At 35.7% G+C, this 21,680-nt stretch overlaps 1 protein-coding gene across 3 annotated transcripts in view; it reads left to right on the forward strand.

Moving 5' to 3' along the window:
- NRIP1 (nuclear receptor interacting protein 1) overlaps positions 1-17,202 on the forward strand; it is an 83,505-nt gene extending 66,303 nt beyond the window's left edge. For all 3 annotated transcript variants that reach the window (XM_063305483.1, XM_063305484.1, XM_063305482.1), the window contains exon 2: positions 7,277-17,202. In XM_063305483.1, coding sequence (XP_063161553.1) covers positions 7,605-11,093 — 3,489 coding nt within the window. In that variant the 5' untranslated portion in view covers positions 7,277-7,604 and the 3' untranslated portion in view covers positions 11,094-17,202. The remainder of the gene's footprint in view (positions 1-7,276) is intronic.
- Positions 17,203-21,680: the final 4,478 nt, after the last annotated feature.

The following is a 21,680-nucleotide window of genomic DNA, read 5'->3' on the forward strand; positions in this document are numbered from 1 at the left end:
TTTTTCTTTCTTGCATTTTTAGCTTTTTCTTTGATTTCTTTTTCTTTAAAAAAGAAAATAAAAAACTAATACAAGTTTGTATTAGTTTTTTATTTTCTTTTTAAAAAATCTTTAAGATTATTTTTAAAAAGAACTCAAACTAACAGCTTTCCATCATCATTATCATCATCATCCTCATCCTAGAGATCTGTTAAAACTTTTGCAGACCTATTCTATACTTAACAGCCGAGAAGATAACCCATTTTGTTGTATGAACTTCCTTCCATATAAGTATGTATAGACTGCAGCTTTAAGTTGGCAGAAGTACATTGTAAAACTAATATGCATATTTAAGCAGCTTGACTTAAAAAGAATCTAGGAAGTGTATTATCAAATATTGAAACTCTGGACAAATAATTGCAGTACTTACAGTGTATAATAGCACTTTAGAGAGCCCAATTAATATTTACAGATACTCAATCCTTTTTGTAATAAGGGTTTGAATTTATATTGAAGTATATTTGATTATGGCCATAGGAGTAATTGAGACCTGCTGAGCATAAAAATGTACTGATGTCAAAATGAAATCTATGAAGTTCTGTAATAATGTATTCTTTTATAATAACAACTATAGTAAAGCTTCAGAGTTAATCTTTAGAGATTTACATATTCTGTGTTATTATAAATTGAAAGCAATTTAAACCATAGAAAATAAGAGTAATTGTTAAAAATGTTAGTCTAATGAAAATTAAATCAACAGCAAAATCTTATCCATGTTCACTTGAAAGAAAGACTTGCTGAATTTAATGAGGCTATTTTCAGACAAGAGGACATACTACTAGCAGCCAGATAAAACACAACTTAAGAGGTAGAACATAGTTGTCATGCCCAAATGTATTATTTTTAATCTATTATTTGCTTATTATAGTGTGAATCAATTATTGGATATTTATCAACAAGGCACAGTAATTTAAACAGAAGTAACTATCAAACATAAATCCATTTGAATCATGTAAATAAATAGAAAACCAGTAAAGTACACATTGACCACTTGTCTTCAACCTATTTGCCTTTTGCTCATCACTGCCAATCCATCTTAACATTTTTGATAGGAATATATATTTCTAAGACTCATGCATCAGAATCAGCAATTATCTGTTGATGATTTGGGATATGCATCTTAGTTGCATTTTATTTTAACACATCCATAGATGATTTTGAATAAAATAAAATATGCACTGTGTGAAGAGGTTCTAAACCAAAAATAGGAAATTGATATATTATTCTCAAAGATTTTCAGTGCATGAAAGAGTTAATATTTACAAGAAGGCAAGCAATAGCATTTAGTATCCCTTAAACATTATCTTAAATCTGTGTTCAGGCAGGCTGAATGTATCCCATTTGATTTTATATGCAAAATCTATGTTCTACAAGTGACCTACAGTCTTTCACAAAGTTCCTATGACTAGAATCAGGCTAGTTTGTCACATTGCATTAATCCCAATTTTGTTAACCATTGCTTGTTATATAAACTATAGTTGCACAAAGTTGTAGATCATGATTTACAAATTGTATTGGTTAATATAACATAGTACTTTCAGCATGATGTGTGAATCCAGTTAGTCTGCAAATGACCTTCAGGAGAATCCATAATTAATTACATTTTAATAATTGAACCTTGATCTTAAGAAGCAGTGAATACTAGTAGCAAGATCTTTAATTTCTAGGAAAGAAAATAGTAAAGCAGACAATGATAAAGTTAATCCTGGCCACATACTGACCAATTAACATTGTTTTCAAATTATGTTTGGCGCTAATCAGAAATAGTGGCTGCTAACTATGTATTTATTAAATTTTCAGCCATAGACCAAAAGAATAAGAAGCTAGAAAAACAGATAAATAGTAGTAGGTTAATATGAGGTCCACTTTACACATATGTGAATTATACGGTATACAGATAAGCTGCCCTATTACTTTGGAGAATGGGTAAAATACAATGATATAAAATACATGTTAAGTCTAATAGTTGGTTTGCATTGGGAGTTAAGAATTTGAATGAAAATTCTGTGATTGACAACAGAAGAAGAACTTAGTACCTACAATTATTGGATATCTTATTATAGCTAGTAAATGCGAGCTGTCTACCAAGTGCCCAAATTGCAACCATGTGACTGTGGGGATGGTGCAACCTTCTACAATAATCGTAAGTGTGAGTACAGGTTGTAAAGCACTTTTTCTGAGGATGTCGTAACTTCAGAGCATTGCTAAACAAATGGTTGTTAAGCAAGAACCTGTAAGCAGTTTTCAGTAGTAAAGCCATTGTATCAGAGATAGTTGTTCTAGGCTATTCCAAGTTTACTTGTGTTTTCAATAGTAAATAGAAACATTGTAAAAGAAAAATATATTTTTCACATCTCATTTTAAAGCTGTGGACGACCTATTCCGTTTTGGTTTAGTATAAGTATTAGTGATTAACCCCTTTGTATCCATTATATAAATTTACAGATGTAAAGGATAGTCTACACTAAATGCATGCTGAAAATTATTGACAATATTTTTAAAAAAATCTTTGAGATAGCTCATAAAAAGGCAAGAATCCAAGATACAGAGAGAAATTTAAAAGATATAGATTTTTTTAAAAAATTAAAAGAAAAAAGGACAAAACATACTGTAATCTATATATTGAAAACAACTCACTTGTTAAAAAGCAGCATTAGACTTCGTCCAGTTTCAGATTATTAAAATATGCAGTTATTGACCAAATGAGTAATACTCATCAGTCTCTCTATTACATCAATAGAGAGGCAGTGAGAGTGAACACATTATCAATTCCAGATTGTCTTTCCATTATAAAAGGATAGCCATTTTTGCTAGCCCCATATTTGAGAAATCCATCTAATGATAGATCCCAGGTTGTTGGACTACAATTTAAAGTTACATTCACATCTTTAAACCACATTCTAAAGCTAAAGTCAACACGTAGTCCTGGATGCTCTCTGAGCTTGGTTGTTTGCTTGCAGACGTTTCATTACCCAACTAGGTAACATCATCAGGGCTAGTGAGTGTGGAGTTTGCTCCCTGTTCATATACCGTAGCTTGCCCTGCCAGTATTGCTGGGGGTGTGGTTTTCTCCTTGGTAGTTCCTTGATTAGGGTATAGTTTTCTGCTTGAATGTTCGTCTGGGGCTAATTCATGCTTATCTGGAGAGGATGTATTCTTTTTGTTTCCCTTTTAGCTTTTTTATTGTATCTTTTGAATGGTGTGTAAATATGGTTTATTTCTATGTGTCTGTTGATGGCTGATTTGTCTGAATGCCAAGCTTCCAGGAATTCCCTAGCATTTTTGGATTTGGCTTGGTCTAGGATGCTCACAATTTCCCAGTTGAAATATTGATTTGGTCTTTGTATTGTGAGAGTAATGTTTTCATCATGTCTTCTGACTGCTAGTTGGTATTCATGGATGTGCTCTGCTAGTCTTCTGCCTGTTTGTCCTACATAGTGGTTGTTACAGTCCTTACACTGTATGTTGTAGATAACTCCTGTTTTTTCTTCTTGGGCTACTGAGTCTTTTGGTTTACTTAAGATGTTTTGGAGGGTTTGTATGCTATGGTAATGCCATATGGTTTTAACAGTCTGTTGGTTGTTTCTGAGATGTTTTCATGTATGGTCATGTTATCCTTTTCATAGCTTGTGTTGGTTGTGCTGTAATAGGTATCCATTTTATCTCTTTGATTGTTACCCATTTTGTTGGAAGATGTTGTATAGGAGGTCTGTTTCCTTTTTCTGGTGTTCCCGGTCGCTGCAGTGTGTTTGTACTAATCTGAATAAATGTCAATATCCTAAACAAATTTGGAATGTTGGTATAAAATCAAAACATTATCTGAAGCATCTAATATGCTTGCTGAATTGAGAATCCTCTTGAAATTGTAAAAATCATATTTAATGTTCTTTAAGACATGTAATGTGAACTCGTTCCAAATTAATAATGAGCCTTAAGAATATATTTTATTTTAAAAAATTTTGTATGTTTGGAATAATCCAGAACACATTTCGGTTCTGATAGTAGCTCACGACTACTGCTAATGAATCTGGATCAGATTGTTTTATTTGAATACGCTTTCATTATTAGGTTTTGGACTATCCAGATTGCTCTTGTAATATCTCAAATTATTTAAAAACTTGATTGCCCGTTAGTTATCTAAAGTTCTGCATTCTTACTAGCTCATGATTTTACCATAAAACACCCCTTGCAAGGATTCAAAGTCTCCTAAAATGTAAGATAATCGTGTAAATAAGGGTCAGAATTACACTTCCCTCCCCAACCCTTCCAAATATTCCTTGCAGACTGTAATGCTGTAAATACAGTGGCATTGTGATTAAAAAAGAATTTAAAAAGAGTAAAACAGAATTCAAAATAGTAAAACTAAAAGTCAGGAATGTTTTAAATCCCATCATCAATTTACTAATACTTTAGATAAATAAAATCTAGATGTTTGTCTTTCCCATAAAATACTTCTTTTAATAGCATATTGAAATTTCTAGAACATAAAGAATTTACTATATCTAAGTTTTAAAGGGATGAAAACAGGCTGACAGTTGAGAACAGATAGTATAAAAGGTAATCCTCTAATTAATGAACCTTGGTTGCAAAGTATATAGTCATGATGACATTCAAAGAAGCCCAGTAAAATAGAGAACATTCATCTTTATTGAACTATCCAGCTGAATACTGAGCATTGACTTTTTTTTAAGGAAGCAAGGATAATTTCAGAGTCTAAATGGATAAAAGGGCTTTTTCAGATTTAGACAATTTACCTCTGAAAATTTGTTGATACATTTTCAAAAAAGAGTGTAGAAATTAAGAATCTTTTTCAACTTTACTCTCCTTTGCTAAGTTTTAAGTTAGGTATTGTAGTAGGTTCATTCTAATTATATATTCTTTCAATTCTGGTTACTTGTAATTTTTGTACCTTACCACCAAAATTAAATTTTCTGAATTTTGAATATTATTATTTTTCTTTTAGATATAGATTATAAGGGGCTACCAGTAAAAGGTAAAACTGTGAACCTATCGGGGATTTTTTTTGTTGTTAATTTTAGTGGTTAGAGATAAGAATTGCTGGTTGGAATATCACTTACTTCAAATAAGTATAAGATATTGTTAAGAAAAGGGATGCAGTGGCACTGCGGGTTAAACCGCTGAGCTGCTGAACTTGCCAATAGGAAGGTCGGCGGTTTGAATCCGCGTGATGGGGTGAGCTCCCGTTGCTAGTCCCAGCTCCTGCCAACCTAGCAGTTCGAAAACATGCAAATGTGAGTAGATTAATAGGTACCGCTTCGGCGGGCAGGTAATGGCGTTCCGTTTAGTCATGCCAGCCATATGACCACGGAAGTGTCTACGGACAAACGCCAGCTCTTCGGCTTTGAAAGGGAAATGAGCACCGCCCCCTAGAGTCGGACATGACTGGACTTAATGTCAAGGGAAACCTTTACCTTTACCTTATTGTTAAGGAACCAAAAAGGAAATGCCCTATATATTTTGTAAGGGGAATACCATGTCTGAAACTTTGATCAGATGCCAGCTGTTACATCAGTCCTGATTGTAATCTTGTATATAATTTGTGACCTGATCTAGTATGTCTGTGTATCAAACCAATTTTAGCAATAGGCAGATTATATTATTTTTATGGAACCAATTATGGTTGTTCAGTCGATTTCTAATGTTGACAACAATTACTTTGTATTGTTTCCCTGTTAGTTCTGAAATATATTTTTTCTATAATTTATACTTTGTCTTTCCCTTACTGAAATATATGACCTATTAATAAAATTAGCAGCATATGCAAACAGGGCAAACAAAATAAAACATTTTTATTTTAAATTCTGGAATTGGGACAAATGTAACATAGACACCTCACTTTTGTTTTCTCTTTTTACATTTTGATACAAGCTTAAATATACTTCTTATACACAGATAAGCCTTAAGGTCAATAGGACTACACAAACAAAGGAGAGGAAATCATAAAAACAATGGCAGAAGGAACATCCTGATGGACTTCAATAGTTAGGAGATTGACCCATCATCAACAGCCAAAGGCACTGCTAGACATAAAGATCCATAGTACTGATTAAGTCATTAGTACTTAAGAAATTGCCACTCAGTACCTCAGAAACCTTAAGTAGGTGGTTGATTATCAAAAGATTGGCCACACTAATGTAGAATACATGGACATAGTGAATAAAACCAATGGACCATAACAGCTTTGTTATTCCAAATCAAATTGGCATAAATCTGCCTCATCATTTGTATTAATCAGATTTAAATATGCTGTGTTATTATAAATGGTTGAAAACATGTAATACTACATTCTGCAAATAATTGGTATGAAGACCTTATAATAGTTGATACTTAGTTTTAGGACAATTATATAAATAAGAAATCTGTGTGCAAATGTGTGTGCTTTGTTTTTCATTCATTGGTTTTTAAACAAATTGTACTACCTATTCAACTTCTTGATAGTAATGGAATAAGCAGTGAAGATTTTTTTTTTTTTTGGCAAGAGATTAATTAAGAAAACTGTAAAATCTTCTGGTAAAAAAATAGTTTGATAATCCATAATGTCTGTACTTTAAATACTTGTCATTTTAAAATTTGAAAAACTTAATGTTAAGTAGTAGCATCTTTTGCAATAATAACAGTGTTATTCTAATTGGTGCAGCCCCCCTTCCAACCAAGAACAAAACTGATTTCCTAATCTAGATTCAGATATACAATGGAACATTTTAAAAAGTCAGACTAAAGACATTTGAGTAGATATTCATGTTTTCCTTATTAGCTGTTCAGTATTGTAAAAAAAAAATGGTTCACGTAATTTTAAAGGCCTTTTGGCTAAAACAAATTGAGAAGAAAAAGATTTGGCTCACATAAGTTAGAAAATTGCATGGCTTACAAAATCATCAGAACTAACTTCAGAACTAACAATTTGACACTTGGCGTAAATGATCAATTTACAAATTTCCTAAATTACTCATCAATCCAATAAAAATCTTGATGAAGATTATTTGAAGAGTATTGATGTATTTTATTAGCACTGTGGAAGCACCTATAAATTGCCTACGCAGCTGCATTCTGGATCTATTGCAGCTTCCAGTGCTCTTCAAAATCAAGTGAAAGGTGATAAAATTTTGCAGGAAGGTTTAGCTGAAGTAGTATATAGAATCTTGAAATACACCTGTTTATATTTAATATAATTTATTTTCTGCTTTTGCTTGATATCTTATTTCTTCTTATTTTACAGGAGTCAAGTGTTTATAATACAACAAGAGAAGATGGAAAACAGTATTGTCAATCCCTGAAAAATATGGAAATTTTTAACCTGGCACATATTTTAAATAGTCCCTTGGCATCATAAATGGTGTATATTAAAGCAGGGATTTATAAAATGGAACATTGGATCTTCTACAAATACTTAATGGAAAGATCTGCAAAAGACTATTGCACCTGTCTTGCATCAAATTTGGAAGAAATTTATACATTTATTTGTTAAGCTAACTTTCAGTTCATATATAATAAATTAGATCCTAAGTAGAATAAAAAGAGAGCCTTTGTGGATACTTGTATTGAACATGACTCATGGAGAAGATCTTGTCTCTGAGATGCACCAGGATTCCATTGTTCTAACTTACTTAGAGGGATTACTAATGCATCAGACAGCAGGAGGTTCGGGTTCTGTGGTTGACAAAAAGCCTACTAGTAATGCTGAAGATCAGAATTTCGGTGTTTCTGGAAATGCATCTCCCAGCTGTCAGAGAGATGGTGTTCCTAACACACATAACTATAGAAGTTCTGGCATGTTGCATCATAAAAAGGCAAGACTGCTACAGTCGTCTGAAGACTGGAATGCTGAAAACAAAGGGCGATTGTCTGATTCTCTTGTGGATATAAATGAGAAAAAAGAAGTGTTGTTGGCTGGCATGGTTGAAAATGTGCCTAAAAGCAAGCAAGATAGCACATTGCTGGCTTCCTTACTACAGTCATTTAGCTCTAGGTTGCAGAGTGTTGCTTTGTCACAACAAATTAGGCAGAGCCTTAAGGAGCAAGGATATTCCCTCAGCAACGATTCTCTGCAGGTAGAGAAAGACTTGAGGTGCTATGGTGTTGCATCCAGTCACCTGAAGACACTGTTGAAGAAAAACAAATTGAAAGATGAAAAACTGGAGACTGGTCTGCCAGAGCTAACAACAAACCTAGTTCAAGATCAGTTTAAAGAATCTACACATTCAGGACAGAGTGGTTCAAAAGTGATGAATGAATCACTTTCTTGTGCTGCAAGATTACAAGCTGTTGCAAGCATGGTAGAAAAAAGATCTAGTCCTGCTGCATCGCCTAAACCCAGTGTCGCCTGTAGCCAACTTGCTTTGCTTCTTTCAAGTGAAGCACACTTGCAGCAGTATTCCAGGGAACATGCTCTAAAAGCACAAAATGCCAATCAAATTGCAAGTGAGAGACTTTCTGCTATGGCAAGATTAAAAGAAACTGTTCCAAAAGATGTTGGTCATTTTAAACTATCAAAAGGAATGGAAAGCCATCTGAATGGTCAGGCAAGATGTTCAAACAAAACAATAACCAGTAAAAGCAATATCACAAATTTTCAGAGTCATATGGGCATAATTCATTCATCTCCTAAAATTATAAGCTACAAAACATTGGAAAAAAGTCATATGAAACCACCTACCAACAGTAGTTTACTTTTGCACCTCCTGAAAAATCACAGTGCTACTAAGCAGACTAAGCGATATGAACAAAATGACAGGTCCAATATTTTTGAGGAAAGCAGTACACCAACTACTGTTGATGAATACTCTGACAACAACCCAAGTTTTACAGAAGATGATAGTAGTGATGATGAAAGTTCGCATTCAAATTGTCTTCCTATAGATTTATCTTTCAAACAAAAAACAAATACTCAAGATTCAGGGCAGCCAGCTTCTCTAGACAATTTAACTCAATCCTTATTTCATAATTGGGAATCAAAAGTCCCAAGTCTGGAAAATATAGAAGAAAAGGATCCCTCTAAAAATACAAAATTGAATTCACATCAAAAAGTAACTTTACTCCAGTTATTACTTGGCCATAAGGATGAAGACAACACAGCAAAAGTTAAAGAAATCGAGGGAACATTAGTTCCAGCTGATGTGGCAAAATTTAATTTTTCAATGAGTAACAGAACTCCTGTTATTGACTCCTCTAGTACTAATCGAATAATACCAGTACATACTACTCCTTTACCAACTTCTGCAAAAGCAGATTCACCTATCAACCTTTCACACAATTCTCCTTTAATGATAAAATGTAATTCACCACCATACACTTGCATCATACAGCCTGAAAGACTAACTAATCCAGCTTCTAAACACTTGATAGATCTTACTATACACAAAGAACTTCATGGAAGTAAACAGAACAAAAAAGAAACTTTACAAACATCTTCATCTTTCAGCGCAAGTAAACTATTGCAAAACTTAGCTCAATGTGGAATGCAGTCTTCCATTTCAGTGGATAACCAAAGACAAACAAGCAAACAACTGATGACTCCTAACACCGAGAAACCAGTGGGGTTGATAGATGGACTACATACTTCCCTGCTTCCTAACACATCATGTACACTTGAAAAAAACAGAATGCTCACTAATCAATTTGTCCCAGGAGAACAAAAACTTCCTGGTTCAGAAATCCAGAATCTGCTGGAACGACGCACTGTGCTCCAGTTACTTCTGGGAACCTCCAGCAAAAATATGAGTGAAACAAAAGAAAAAATGCTTTTAAAAGAAGAAAGTTTACAAGATCCAACAGAAAAAGTTTTGAATGATCAAATATTAACTGTAAAAATAAAAGCTGAACCTTCTGAGGAAGAATCCAGTGCCCTTCAGAATTCAAATGCTCAACAAATAATTGGAAATGTTAATAAGAAATTTCCAGAAATGGCTCATTCATTAGAGAGAAATATAGCTATTTCTCCAGCATCAGAAGAATTTCAGTCCCACTCTCTTACATCTCAAGGATTTTCTTTTTCGAAGAATGGCTTACTAAGTCGATTGCTGAGACAGAGTCAAGATGACTGCTCTGCAGATATTCTGGACAGGAGAAACCATGAACAGACTTTTGTGGAATCAAAAAGTCACAGTATGCTCCCCAAAAAGAGAAAACTGCATTCCGAATCTTTAGAAGGTCCTTTAAAAATACTAAAAAGTAATAAAGGTAGAATATCTGATGTTACAAACAATCACAAATCTACTGCAGACTCTTTGTATGTGAGTGGTCTTAACCAAAAAGAATCTAAGTTCACCAGAACTGATTTTGAATTAAAATATTCTTCATGTTATGGGTCAAATAATGAAAGTGAAAACAGAAGTTGGTCTAGAGAAAGTAAAGGATTTAATGTACTAAAACAACTGCTTCTATCAGAAAATTGTGAAAAAGATATGTCTCAGCATAGAAATAATTTATCAGTAACTGATGGCAAAAAGAAAGGAAGCAAACATAACCTAACAAATAATGACAAAGTTGAATTCAATGTTTCTCCTGTACATGCAGTAGTGGGGAATCCTGGGCAACCAAGCAATTGCTTGGACTACCCAACATTTCATTATTCAGTTGCTATGAAGAGTCCTGCCAGTTCTCCCTTCACTGAACATTTGGGAGGCACAGTATCATCAAAGCCAGAATGTGACCAGTTTAGCATTTGCCATGTACCTAATGAAAGGGGACCTCTAAAATGGGTCATCACTGATTCTGACAAAAATGAACATGAAAGAGACTCTCCAAGACTGACCCAAACTAATCCAATATTGTATTACATGTTACAAAAGGGGGGAAACCCTATTAATATTCAGGAAACACATAGTAAAGATGCTTGGAGAGAGAAACCGTTTATAGAAAATTCATCTTCTGTCACAATGAAGAAAGAGTTATCTCCTGTCACAGAATGTAAAACATTTCCTAATAGAAGAAATACATACAGTAGCCATTCAAATAATAAGGTATCCATTCAGCACAATGGAGAAGTATATGGACTCTTAGAAAAGGTGTTAACCATAAAAAAAGAACCAGAGTAAGTTATAATCTTACAAGGTGTTTACAGTCAGGTTTAAATCTTTTCTTTGAATAAAATAATGTAAATCTAGCATGATTTGAGAAGAGCATGGTATAGTTGTGGTTTTGTTTGATGAAATTTTTTGGTGATATTTAAATTGCATACAGCTTTTGTTCTTTATTTTTGCTTTACAAGATACGTATCACAATACATGTCATCATGACTTGTTAATTATATAAATGTCCATGAGTAATTTGCAATTGGATTGTACTCAGTGAGTAACTGCTATTACTGTCCTTGCACATACATATGTGCTTATGTAAACCCATATAACTTCCTTATATGTTTCAAAATCATGCAAGCGATAAATCACAGACTTCTTAAACAGCTGTATGTGATTTGTATACATAGCAAAGAAAAGGAATCATATGGGAAAATTTATTTACATATACCTGGACAAGTGCCGGAATAACTACTGAGGCAGAAGCAACTGCAGTAAGATACGTACAAAATATTTCTTATTTGCAAGTACTGGTGTTACTCACGTAATGCAGTATAATTTAAGGTGGAAGTGCAACATTCGACGTTACATATTTTCTCTCGCCACTGGGCTATCATCATCTTGTGTTGTCTGCTCATTTATAAAATGTGAAGAATATTTTTATATATATATAAATGGATCGTCATTCAGACCAAGTCATTTATTTGTTGTTTTTGTAATCCTTATCAGTGTTAACTAGAGAATTGTACACAATGAAATTTCTAGTGCTTCCAAATGGATTTTAATTGTGTTTTGGAAATCTGACAGAACCACAAGAAATATACTGTCTTTTCTCTAGTTGCCTTCCCTAGACACTCAGCTGAAATAAATTAAAATCTGGGTTATGACTTTAAAAAAGTAATGAAGCTGGATCATAAATTACTGGCAGTAAAAGATAGATTTCTTTCACTACTTTCAATTGTTTCTTTATATTTATTCAAACTTTTCAGTGAAATTAACGTATGAATAAAGTTGAAAGTTTCCAGACTTATGCTTAAAAAAGAAAAAAAATATATAATAGTCAATCCATCACCATGATCTGTTTTCTCATGAATTCATATATGTAAGATGAAAGATGCATGAATTATCAGATGGTCTAAAACAAGCTCACGGTCATTTTTTTTAGCTTTTTCTATCCCAGCAATAAGAAAGGAATTGTAAATTGGAAGAACTGATTTTAACATCTGAATGCCTTAAAATAAACTCTAAATTTGAATATAGAACAGGAAAAATTGTGAAGTAAACAAACCAAGCATTCACTAATGTGAAAGTTTTATTTTATTGATTCATAGAAGACCAGAAATCTAGGGCGGAAAGTGGCAAGAAACCTCAGAAATAATTTTATTATCTTCAAAATTAGTGGTTTAATTTATATCACTAGGTAGGAAATTTATGTCAAACAAAATTCAAGGCTAAATAAAAATAACCAACATTTTCTTTTTAATTTAGAAGATTAATTCTCGAGAAATAGTGGATTGATTAGCCACAAACCCTATATAATTACAATTTTGACGTACCCAAGGCTGTATACTTTTATATATATAATTTTTCTGCATTTCCTTTCAAACACATTACTTGGTAACAATTTTTATTTTGACTAAATCCAGATCAATTCAAGTCTTCCATGGATTTGGGCTAAAATTGCATCTGTTTAAGGACAAAAAGCCAAGTTTAGTTCAGCTCAGCTCAATAACTTTAGCTATATTAAAAATCTGTGTGAAATAGTTATTGGTGACAAACTAAACTTTTATATATAAACAGATACATATCGGTTAGATAACATTTTAACTGAAAAACAGGTTATGCTGAGATTAGATGAGAAGAAGGCTAGTTTAATTATAAATCCGGAATTTTTTTCCTGCAGTGACTACAGGTAGTCCTTGACTTATGACCATTCATTCAGTTACAGCTATTACAGTGCCCCTGCACTCACATGATCAAAATTCAGGTGCTTGGCAGCCCACCCTCACTTAAAACCACAAGGGCACTTCAACACCACCTACACACCTATCTCTTCCCCCCACATCTGTGTCCTTTTGGGTGCTGTGCACAGCAAATTTCCTCAGCAGCAATGGCAGTGCTGGGGCTGAATTAGAGGCCCAAGGCCTTCAGCAGTCTCAGCCAGCTGCCGCACCGCCCCCAGGCCTCTACTTTGGCCCCAGCACAGCTGGCCCCACTGCTGAGGAGTGCTGCCAACTGCCCTACATTTCACAGACCCTGCTGTGCCTAGCTGACTTTTACCGGCTTCCACGGTTGATGAGGTGCGCCTGGCCTGCCTTATGCGAGGCAGCTGCTGGCCACTCCAGCCCTTATTTCTGAGGCCGCTTGCTCCTGCCATTCCCCAAATAGCCTGCCCCGTTCTCAAGATGCCTTGGAAGACCTCAGAATCTTTCCAAAGCAGTGGCAGTGCAAGAAGGGGGCATACTATCTGGAGAATGGCAGGTGCACTCCACTCCCACACTGCTTCAGAAAGCCTTTGGAAAGATTCTGAGATCTTGCCAGGCATTGCCAAGGAATGCCACTGTGCAGGGCAGCCAAAAGGTCAGAGAAGGGGGGGGGGAGAGGCAGGTGGGGAGAGTTGAAGCGAAGGTGAGTGTGGCAAGGCATGAAAAGCATGAGGTATCATCTAACAACAGCACTGTCCTGGCCTAACAACCGCAGCTGGGACTACCGGAACAGCTGTCGCTAAGCAGTCACATGATGTTTTGCCTAATGACTGCATTGCTTAGTGATGGAAGTTCTAGTCTCAATTGTGGTCATAAGTCTAGGACTACCTGTAATATGCACTCAAATGATTCATGAACAAAATATAAGTCACATCTTCCCCTTTATGTTTCCCAGAAGCTACTGTTGCTCCTTGAGAAGTTAGCCATCATATCTAGGTGCCATCAGTAACTTTATTCTCTGATTTTGCCTAATCTCTCATTACAGTCATACAAATTGGTGACCCTTAGTAGTAGCAGCAAACTACAATTAGGAGTTTTGCTTCAACTCTTAAGAGTATTATTGAAGTTCAAGTCCTATGCTCATTATTTGAAGAAAAAACTAATCAAATTGAACTTTTTTGTTAGGGGTATGTATAACATGGAAAATGTGCCTTGGAAATTCTGCTGAATTATTAAAACTTGCAAAAGGCACATTGTGCCTTGGAAGTTCTGCTGGATTATTCCAGGTGGCTGTGATTCAGCAGAACCAAACCCAGGATATTTTGTTTGTTCTAGATTTCATTCAAACTGAACTCTGGTGGTCTCTTACAAGAGGGGTGGCGAGAAGCTGGTGTGCCTTACTCTTTTCTCTTCTACATGGCCTGTGCATCAGCGAATTCACCAATCTTCCCAGTGCCATCTTTTCTCTATTTCTCATTATGCTGTGCTAGAAGCCAAGTACATCAGCAGCAGCTATAGGGAGCTAGGGAAAGGGGGACCTGGGAAGATTCAGGGGTGGGCATGCTAGTTAGGCAAGACATTGGCAACAGCTGTGTCCCTGCCCACCTGATCTATGTTCCCAATTCTTCCTTTATATTTTCTAGTTTTTTCACCAGTATGTCCTTTGCTTTTCCCCATTGCTCCCCCCTCGCCAGGAACACATACTTTGGCCTGGGTGGAACATAAACCACCAGAAATGAACTTTCTGTGCATAGATGGTTCATGCAGAGAATGTTTTGCAAGTTTTAATAAACATGTATTAATGCACTATTACGGTGTCATCTTATAATGTCTTCTCAAATATATATGCTTTTGGGTTCAGTAGACTTTTCACATAGAAATGGAGTGAGCAGCTTAGCAATTTTGCTTGTTTCTTTGCCTTACAGCATTTGGAATTAGCCATTCTAATTCAGTATCTCACTTTTCAATATCAATAGTTATATTTGAGATCATGTTTAATGGGCTTGAATCATTTATTGTGTTTCAAAGAATATATTATTGGGCCTGTCAAAATTTTATACAGTCTATTGCCAATTAATTGTATTATTAAAACAATGTGTGTAATCGTCTGTATCTAGGAAAGATTTGTATCTAGGAAGAAATACCAAGCTCAAATGACCTCGATACATCTTTACATTTCATGCAAATTGGCATGAAAATCTGGCAAAAACCTTTTTTATATCTTTTTAAAATATCAATATTTAGTTGCATCACTTCTTGCCACTTAAGCATTCAGATACATGTATTATTTTCATGATAATCATTAGGGTTGCGTTATTAGTATTTTGTGGCCTAGTAATGAACTGTGGCCTGCTCAACACAAACACCAAAGGGGTTCTGTTGTTAACAGCTTATATTCAATTAGGTACTATTTCACATCTCACAGATGTGAACCTTTCTGTATTTTATGACCATATTAGAAATATTTCAAACTGCAAACCTTAAAATACCACTTTTAATGAAGAGGAGGGTCTGAAAACATACTCCTGTGAGTGCTTTAGCTTCAGCTTGGCCTCACAGATGGCTGAGAGCCAAGAAACAAAATTGGCAGCCAATTGGCTTTAAAAATTCCTTTAGGAACTCGGGATTATCTACTCTTCCTGTTTGACTCTTTATTTTGATTTCTCCCTCTGGATCCTATCTGAATCTCCAATCCTGTATAAATTCAGCTACAGAAACAATATAATAGACTACTGTGTACAAGATTGGAATCAGCTTAATTACAAGGTTAACAGAAAAAAAATATACAAAAGTAATATATTAATGAGATTTATCTCAATCTTCCACCATTCTATAAAAGCAAACATAAATTGTGATTTCCCCAAAATCTGGCATTCTATTTTACTAGAAAAAAAAGTGGTTTTATTTTCCACACCTGGCTGTGAACCCATGAATATAGTGGTTACTTCCAAGTGAATATTCATAATATTGGGTTGCACAACCAAAACCCATACATGCTTACCTTCAAATAAATACTATTCAGATTTTGTACAAGTGGAAACCTCCATTTATTTACCAAAACAGACTGACTTTTTTTCTAGTTTCCAGGTGAACCTGAATAGCAGATGCACTGTTTTAAGGAATTGGAGTCTCAGTACAATGCCACCTTTTCAGGCTCCTGCAGAAATCTGAAAAAAAGGGCCAGGCTGTTCTAATGAATAGCAGAGAGCTACTATAATTTTCACAGATCAGAAACTCTTGATTTTTGAGATGTGCTCAGTCACCTTAAACTATGTATTTTCTATAACAAGGAATAAGTATTTTTTTTTTTAAATATTTCATTACCCCTGGATGGATCATTCAAATACAATAGGGCTGTCACTGATTAGGGCAAAATATTACCAGTTTATTCTCTGCTGCATCTTGGTTGAGTAAACTGGCAAGTTATATTTTATATCTATATGTATACATATGTAAATATGTAGACTTCTTAACGTTTAATTTTTTTTCCTAAAAACTGATGTAAATAGTGGTTTCTTTAAAATACGTATTTTGTATTATATCAAATGCAAAGAAATTAACATTTTAATCATTCTGTTCTGTATATTCCATGTATTAATAAATGTAAATATTATTGCATAGGTTTAACATTTTGCATGTATGTATACAGTGCAAGTCTGGAGGAATGTATAGAAAATGTTTTATTTAAAATTGTAATTACTGCTGCATGATAAATGCATGGGGGACCCTGTGCATCTCAGCAATGGCAAAAGTTGTAAAGTCAAAACCAGATTATCCAACATCACTGTATTCTGTTTCTGGACATGACTTCTGCTATGGTATTTCAGCTTTGTGAAAGAATGTGCTTCAAATGAAAGGGTCTGGGGAAAAAGAACTACCTTATTTTAAACAAAAATATCCTTTCCTTGCCCCCAATCACCAATATTGTTAAGTTTTTAATTCCATTTAAAGTCACTAAAATTCTACTACAGTATTTTCAGATAATGTAACATTGTTTTGCATTGACCTACATAATAATTGCAGGATTTATACAGCCTTTTTGTTGTGAAGTTTTCACTGATTAAAAAATAAAAATCTCATTTTATTAAGACATGACTTATTCATGTAATGTTGCAAAACTGTACATACTGCAGTGTGAAGTTTTTTAAATTCTTTCAGTGTTTACTTCCTGCAGAAAATTTGAATAAATGAAAACATGCATTGAATTTGTAGTCTTAATCTATTGATTGCACCATTTTGTTTGCAACCAAACATTAATAATTCTTACCATAATCTCCCCTCTTGTAGAATAATACTTCATATTCAATCATGCATAAATCCCATATAGAAGGAATCATACAATCCTTTGTAATACTTGCTGAATTGGAGCAGACAAGTAATTTTACAATCTACCATGCATCACATGGAGTTTATCAAGTATATTTGTTTACCTAACACTAAGATTCTTTAATCAACTGATCTTCCATTTACTGTAACAGTATTGGTCCCAGTAAACCAAATTAGTATTACAGTATTTTGGGACTAATAAAGACCAAACTTTCTAGCTCGTATCCTGTCGAAAATATTTAGCAAATTGTGCCTAGTATTTATTGCCGTACTTACCTTGGGTTACTTCTCCCTCTTTTTGTCAGTTGTTTTATGTAGGTCCATTTGAACACAAGCCCCATGCAGAAAGGACTGAAGTAGGAGTTGAGCAGCTCTGACTTCTCCCCCATTATCTGTAACTATCTAGCAGCAGGCCAGCCCTTTTTTCTACATACAGTCGTCCTTTTTTTCCCACTTTAGCTTTCCTAATTTGCCTTTTGCAGGTATTAGCTACTTGCTGGTCAACCTCCTAATCCTCCTTGGGGTTTACCTCCATCTTCTGTTTCCTATACATACCCTTTTTAATTCATAGCTCAGCCAAAACCTCCCTATGCATCCACAATTTCCCAAAATGTCTTTTTTTTTCTTCTTCTTTGTAATGGTATATGACTGTACTTCAAGTATCTTGGTTTTGAGAAGTTTGCAACTCTTCTATTTTCCCTTTGACCTGATAATTTTGTACATGGGATCCTGGGTAGAACTTCTCTAAGCTTCTTGAAATGGGCTCTTCTAAATGTGCCTATATGACTATGTTCTGATGCTCTCTCTGCTCTGTACATTTATTTACGAACCCAGAAATCATTGAGTTATATAACTTCAGCTGTTTCTTTCTGTTTAAGAGTTCATTACTGGGGGCTTTCACATACTCTCCCTCCCCCAGTCCCATTCTTAGTACTGGGCATCATACTACTTTCTGGATTGTTTTCTCCCCACATAGTCACTTCCTGTTTGGATTACTGCAACACACTCCAGATGGGGCTGCCTTGAAGACCATCCAGAAGCTGCAACTGGATCAGAATGCACAGTTTTGGGTGCCCTATGGTTCACCTAAGTAACAACACTGCTGCATGAGCTTCACTGGCTGCTAGTTGATTTTTGGGTGCAATTCAGGGTGCTGATTATCTCCTTTAAAGCCATATATGACATAGGGCCATGTTAATTGCATTACCACCTCCCCCTGAGGGTACCTGCCCATCCTACTAGGTCTGCTCCCTTAAATGTTGCCACCTGATGGGCCCTCAGCCTTCTCAGAGGCCACCCCAGCCGTTTGGAACAGCCTCCCACCTGAGATCTGAGGGATCCCTACCCTTTTAGCATTCTGGAGGAAGGTGACCTGGCTCTTTCCCCTAGGGCTGGGATGGGAGTTGAGCTTGGAGGCTGTTTGGCTGACTCCTGGGGAGTGGGAGGAGGAGGGAAGGATACTTTTGTTTTTTGGATATGTTTTTATGGATTGTTGTTAGCTCCCTAGAGTCATTATATGAGATGGCCATATAAGTCCTATAAATAAACACACAGCAATTAGTTTTAGGCCTCTGGATTGGTTTGGCAAGGCATGTTCCAGACACACAGTTTCCAGTTCTTGTGAGATGCTGTGGTTCCTCAACTTGAAATGGCATCCCACTGCCAAATAAGCTAAATAATTTCTGTTGGCACCATATGCATAGCCACTGGTTGACTTCCCATCTCTACCTTGGCCATGTCTTTCAGCATGAAAAAATAAAAGAAGCACTATCTTTTTTCCCAGCTTTTGCTCTCCTGCCTAGTGTTTATAGTCTCTTTCAGGATCTTCAAGGCTGTGTGTGGCTTGTCACTGAGTTTTTGGTAATAAGATTAAAAAGTCTTGGGAGTCTCTTCCTCAGGAAGGCAGCACACTTTTATAGATAGGCTCTGGGGTGGGCAGATTGCTGCTTCAGTCTCAGTCACCACCACCTATTTGCTTCCTCTACTTCAGAGCAGAGGCAGGAGTCCCCTTTGCAGAGTCTCTTGAATGTTCTTTGTCAGTTCCTGAGGCTGGTGGTGGTAGTTCTTCATGCAAGGATCCAGAAACATTAAAAAGCCTTGGAATCTATTCTGAAGCTCCAGAGTATAAGAACTCTTGTGATAGATAGGGGACCTTTGGGTCACTTTACTCCATCCTTCCATCCCCTGCTTGGTGTTTTTCTGTTTCATAGTGGTGGTATTTCTTCCACAAACTCTTCCTGTCTCACGTGTATCTTCTGTAATAAACGGAGTGGGGGTGAAGAATTTTATCTGTAGCCCCTTCACTTTCTCTGGCAGTGACCCTACACTTACAGCATGTACATAAAGATCTTGTTGCCTTTGGGGAAGAAAACAAATAGCACATCCCCAACAGGTTACAAGAGCAGTTCCCTCTCTTTTCATGCTCCTCTGATGAAGAGCAACAAAAAAAGTGCCTTTCCTTGCCCTTCCCCTGGACTCCCTTCTAAGCACCAGTTTGTTCTCCTTGTTTGGTCAATCTGTGTGCTTACTGAATGTGTATGTACGTACATAGCCACTTAGCTTCACTATGATCCCAGTGGAGGTGTGGTTTGTATATGCACATGCATACAATTGAGAATAGCTTTTAAGACGTAAGCCTTTTAAAAGGCATGGCTACTTAAATGCTTCATGCAGGTGTGTTTCAGTCAGGCCAATGTACTTTACAAACACCTCTTTCAAATGCTTTCCACAGCCCTATGATGTATGACAAATAGTATAGTAACCTGCTGCTTCAGTTTTACAGGAGAAAGCTACTGTCAGTCAACTGAGCTCCTGTATAAGGAACTGGAACAGGACATCTTCACCTTAATGTCAAGCTGCAATATGTTTGAGGCTGGCTTTGAATGTTGCAATAAGTCTAGAAGCTAAGAGCTTAAATATAAGTGGCTATCGCAGGCATCTTCAGGATCTTGCTGTTTTTGTCAAAATGAGTAAAGTAGTAACAATGCACATAAAAAAGAACAGGGCTTGCAGGCTTGGAAAGACACTGCTTTCATCATTCTGGTTTCCTTTGTCTTGCAGGCATTGCTACTGCCACTAATATGTATGTATGTATATGTATCACATTTATTTATGTATATTAGTTGAAGCACAGCAACATAGAAAAGAATGGTACAGGAGATCACCTAGTATTTTCAGGGTAAAGAATATATCTTTAAAGACAATGGCTAAAAGAAATAAGCAACTTCAAAAACAAAGCAAAACAAAACCCACACAAACTGTTAGTTTTGCTTTGCCTTGGTAGATTATATACTTTCAACCCTAAGAAACATATCTGTATACAAAAGCAGTGTCAATGCACAAAACAATTTTAAACAGATCAATTTCTTATTCAAATATGAGTGCTGATTTCATCTGTCCACATGCAATTCTATAACTAAAGTTTATGCCACTATTAACAGTACACAGTGATGCTTGAAAGTTTGTGAATCCTGTTCTCCACACAACTCTAAAACTAGATAAAGAGAACCCAATCAAATAAATGAGTCAAAAACATTATACTTGTTTATTGATTTACTGAGGAAAATGATCCAAAGCTACATGTTTGTGTGGCTAAAATATGTGAACTTTTGCTTTCAGTAACTGGTGTGCCCCCTTGGCACACCAGTTACTGAAACTGCAACTAAATGTTTTCTATAACTGCACATTGGCTTGGAGGCATTTTAGCCCATTCCTCCTTACAGAACAGCATTAACTCAGGGATGTTGGTGAGCTTCCTCACATGAACTGCCTGCTTCAGGTCCTTCCACAATATTTCTTTAGGATTAAGGTCAGGACTTTGATTTGACCATTCTAAAACATTAACTTTCTTCTGCCTTAACTATTCTTTGGTCATACAACTTGTGTGTTTTGAGTCATTGTCTTGCTGCTGACACACTTTCTCTTCAGTTCATCTACAGATACCCTGACATTTTCCTGTAGGATTTGCTAGTACAGTTCAGAATTCATGGTCCAATCAACGATGGCAAGCTATCCTTGTCCAGAGGCAGCAAAGCTGGCCAAAACCATAACTGACACCACTAAGTTTCACAGATGAGATAAGATTCTTATGCTGGAATGTAGTGTTTGCTTTTCACCAAACAATGGTTTTCATTCAAGTGAAGAAGTTCCATTTTGGTCTCATCCTGTCCACAGAACATTCTTCCAGTAGCTTTCTGGCTTATCCACATGTTCCTTTCACAAACTAGACAGGCAGCATTGTTCTTTTTGGAGAGTAGTGGCTTTCTCCTTGCAACCTTGCCATGCACACTATTGTTGTTCAGTGTTCTCCTGATGATAGTCTCACAAACACATTTGTCAGTGCAAGAAAGGACTTGAG

This window comes from Candoia aspera, chromosome 5, assembly GCF_035149785.1.
Source record: "Candoia aspera isolate rCanAsp1 chromosome 5, rCanAsp1.hap2, whole genome shotgun sequence".
NCBI lineage: Eukaryota > Metazoa > Chordata > Lepidosauria > Squamata > Boidae > Candoia > Candoia aspera.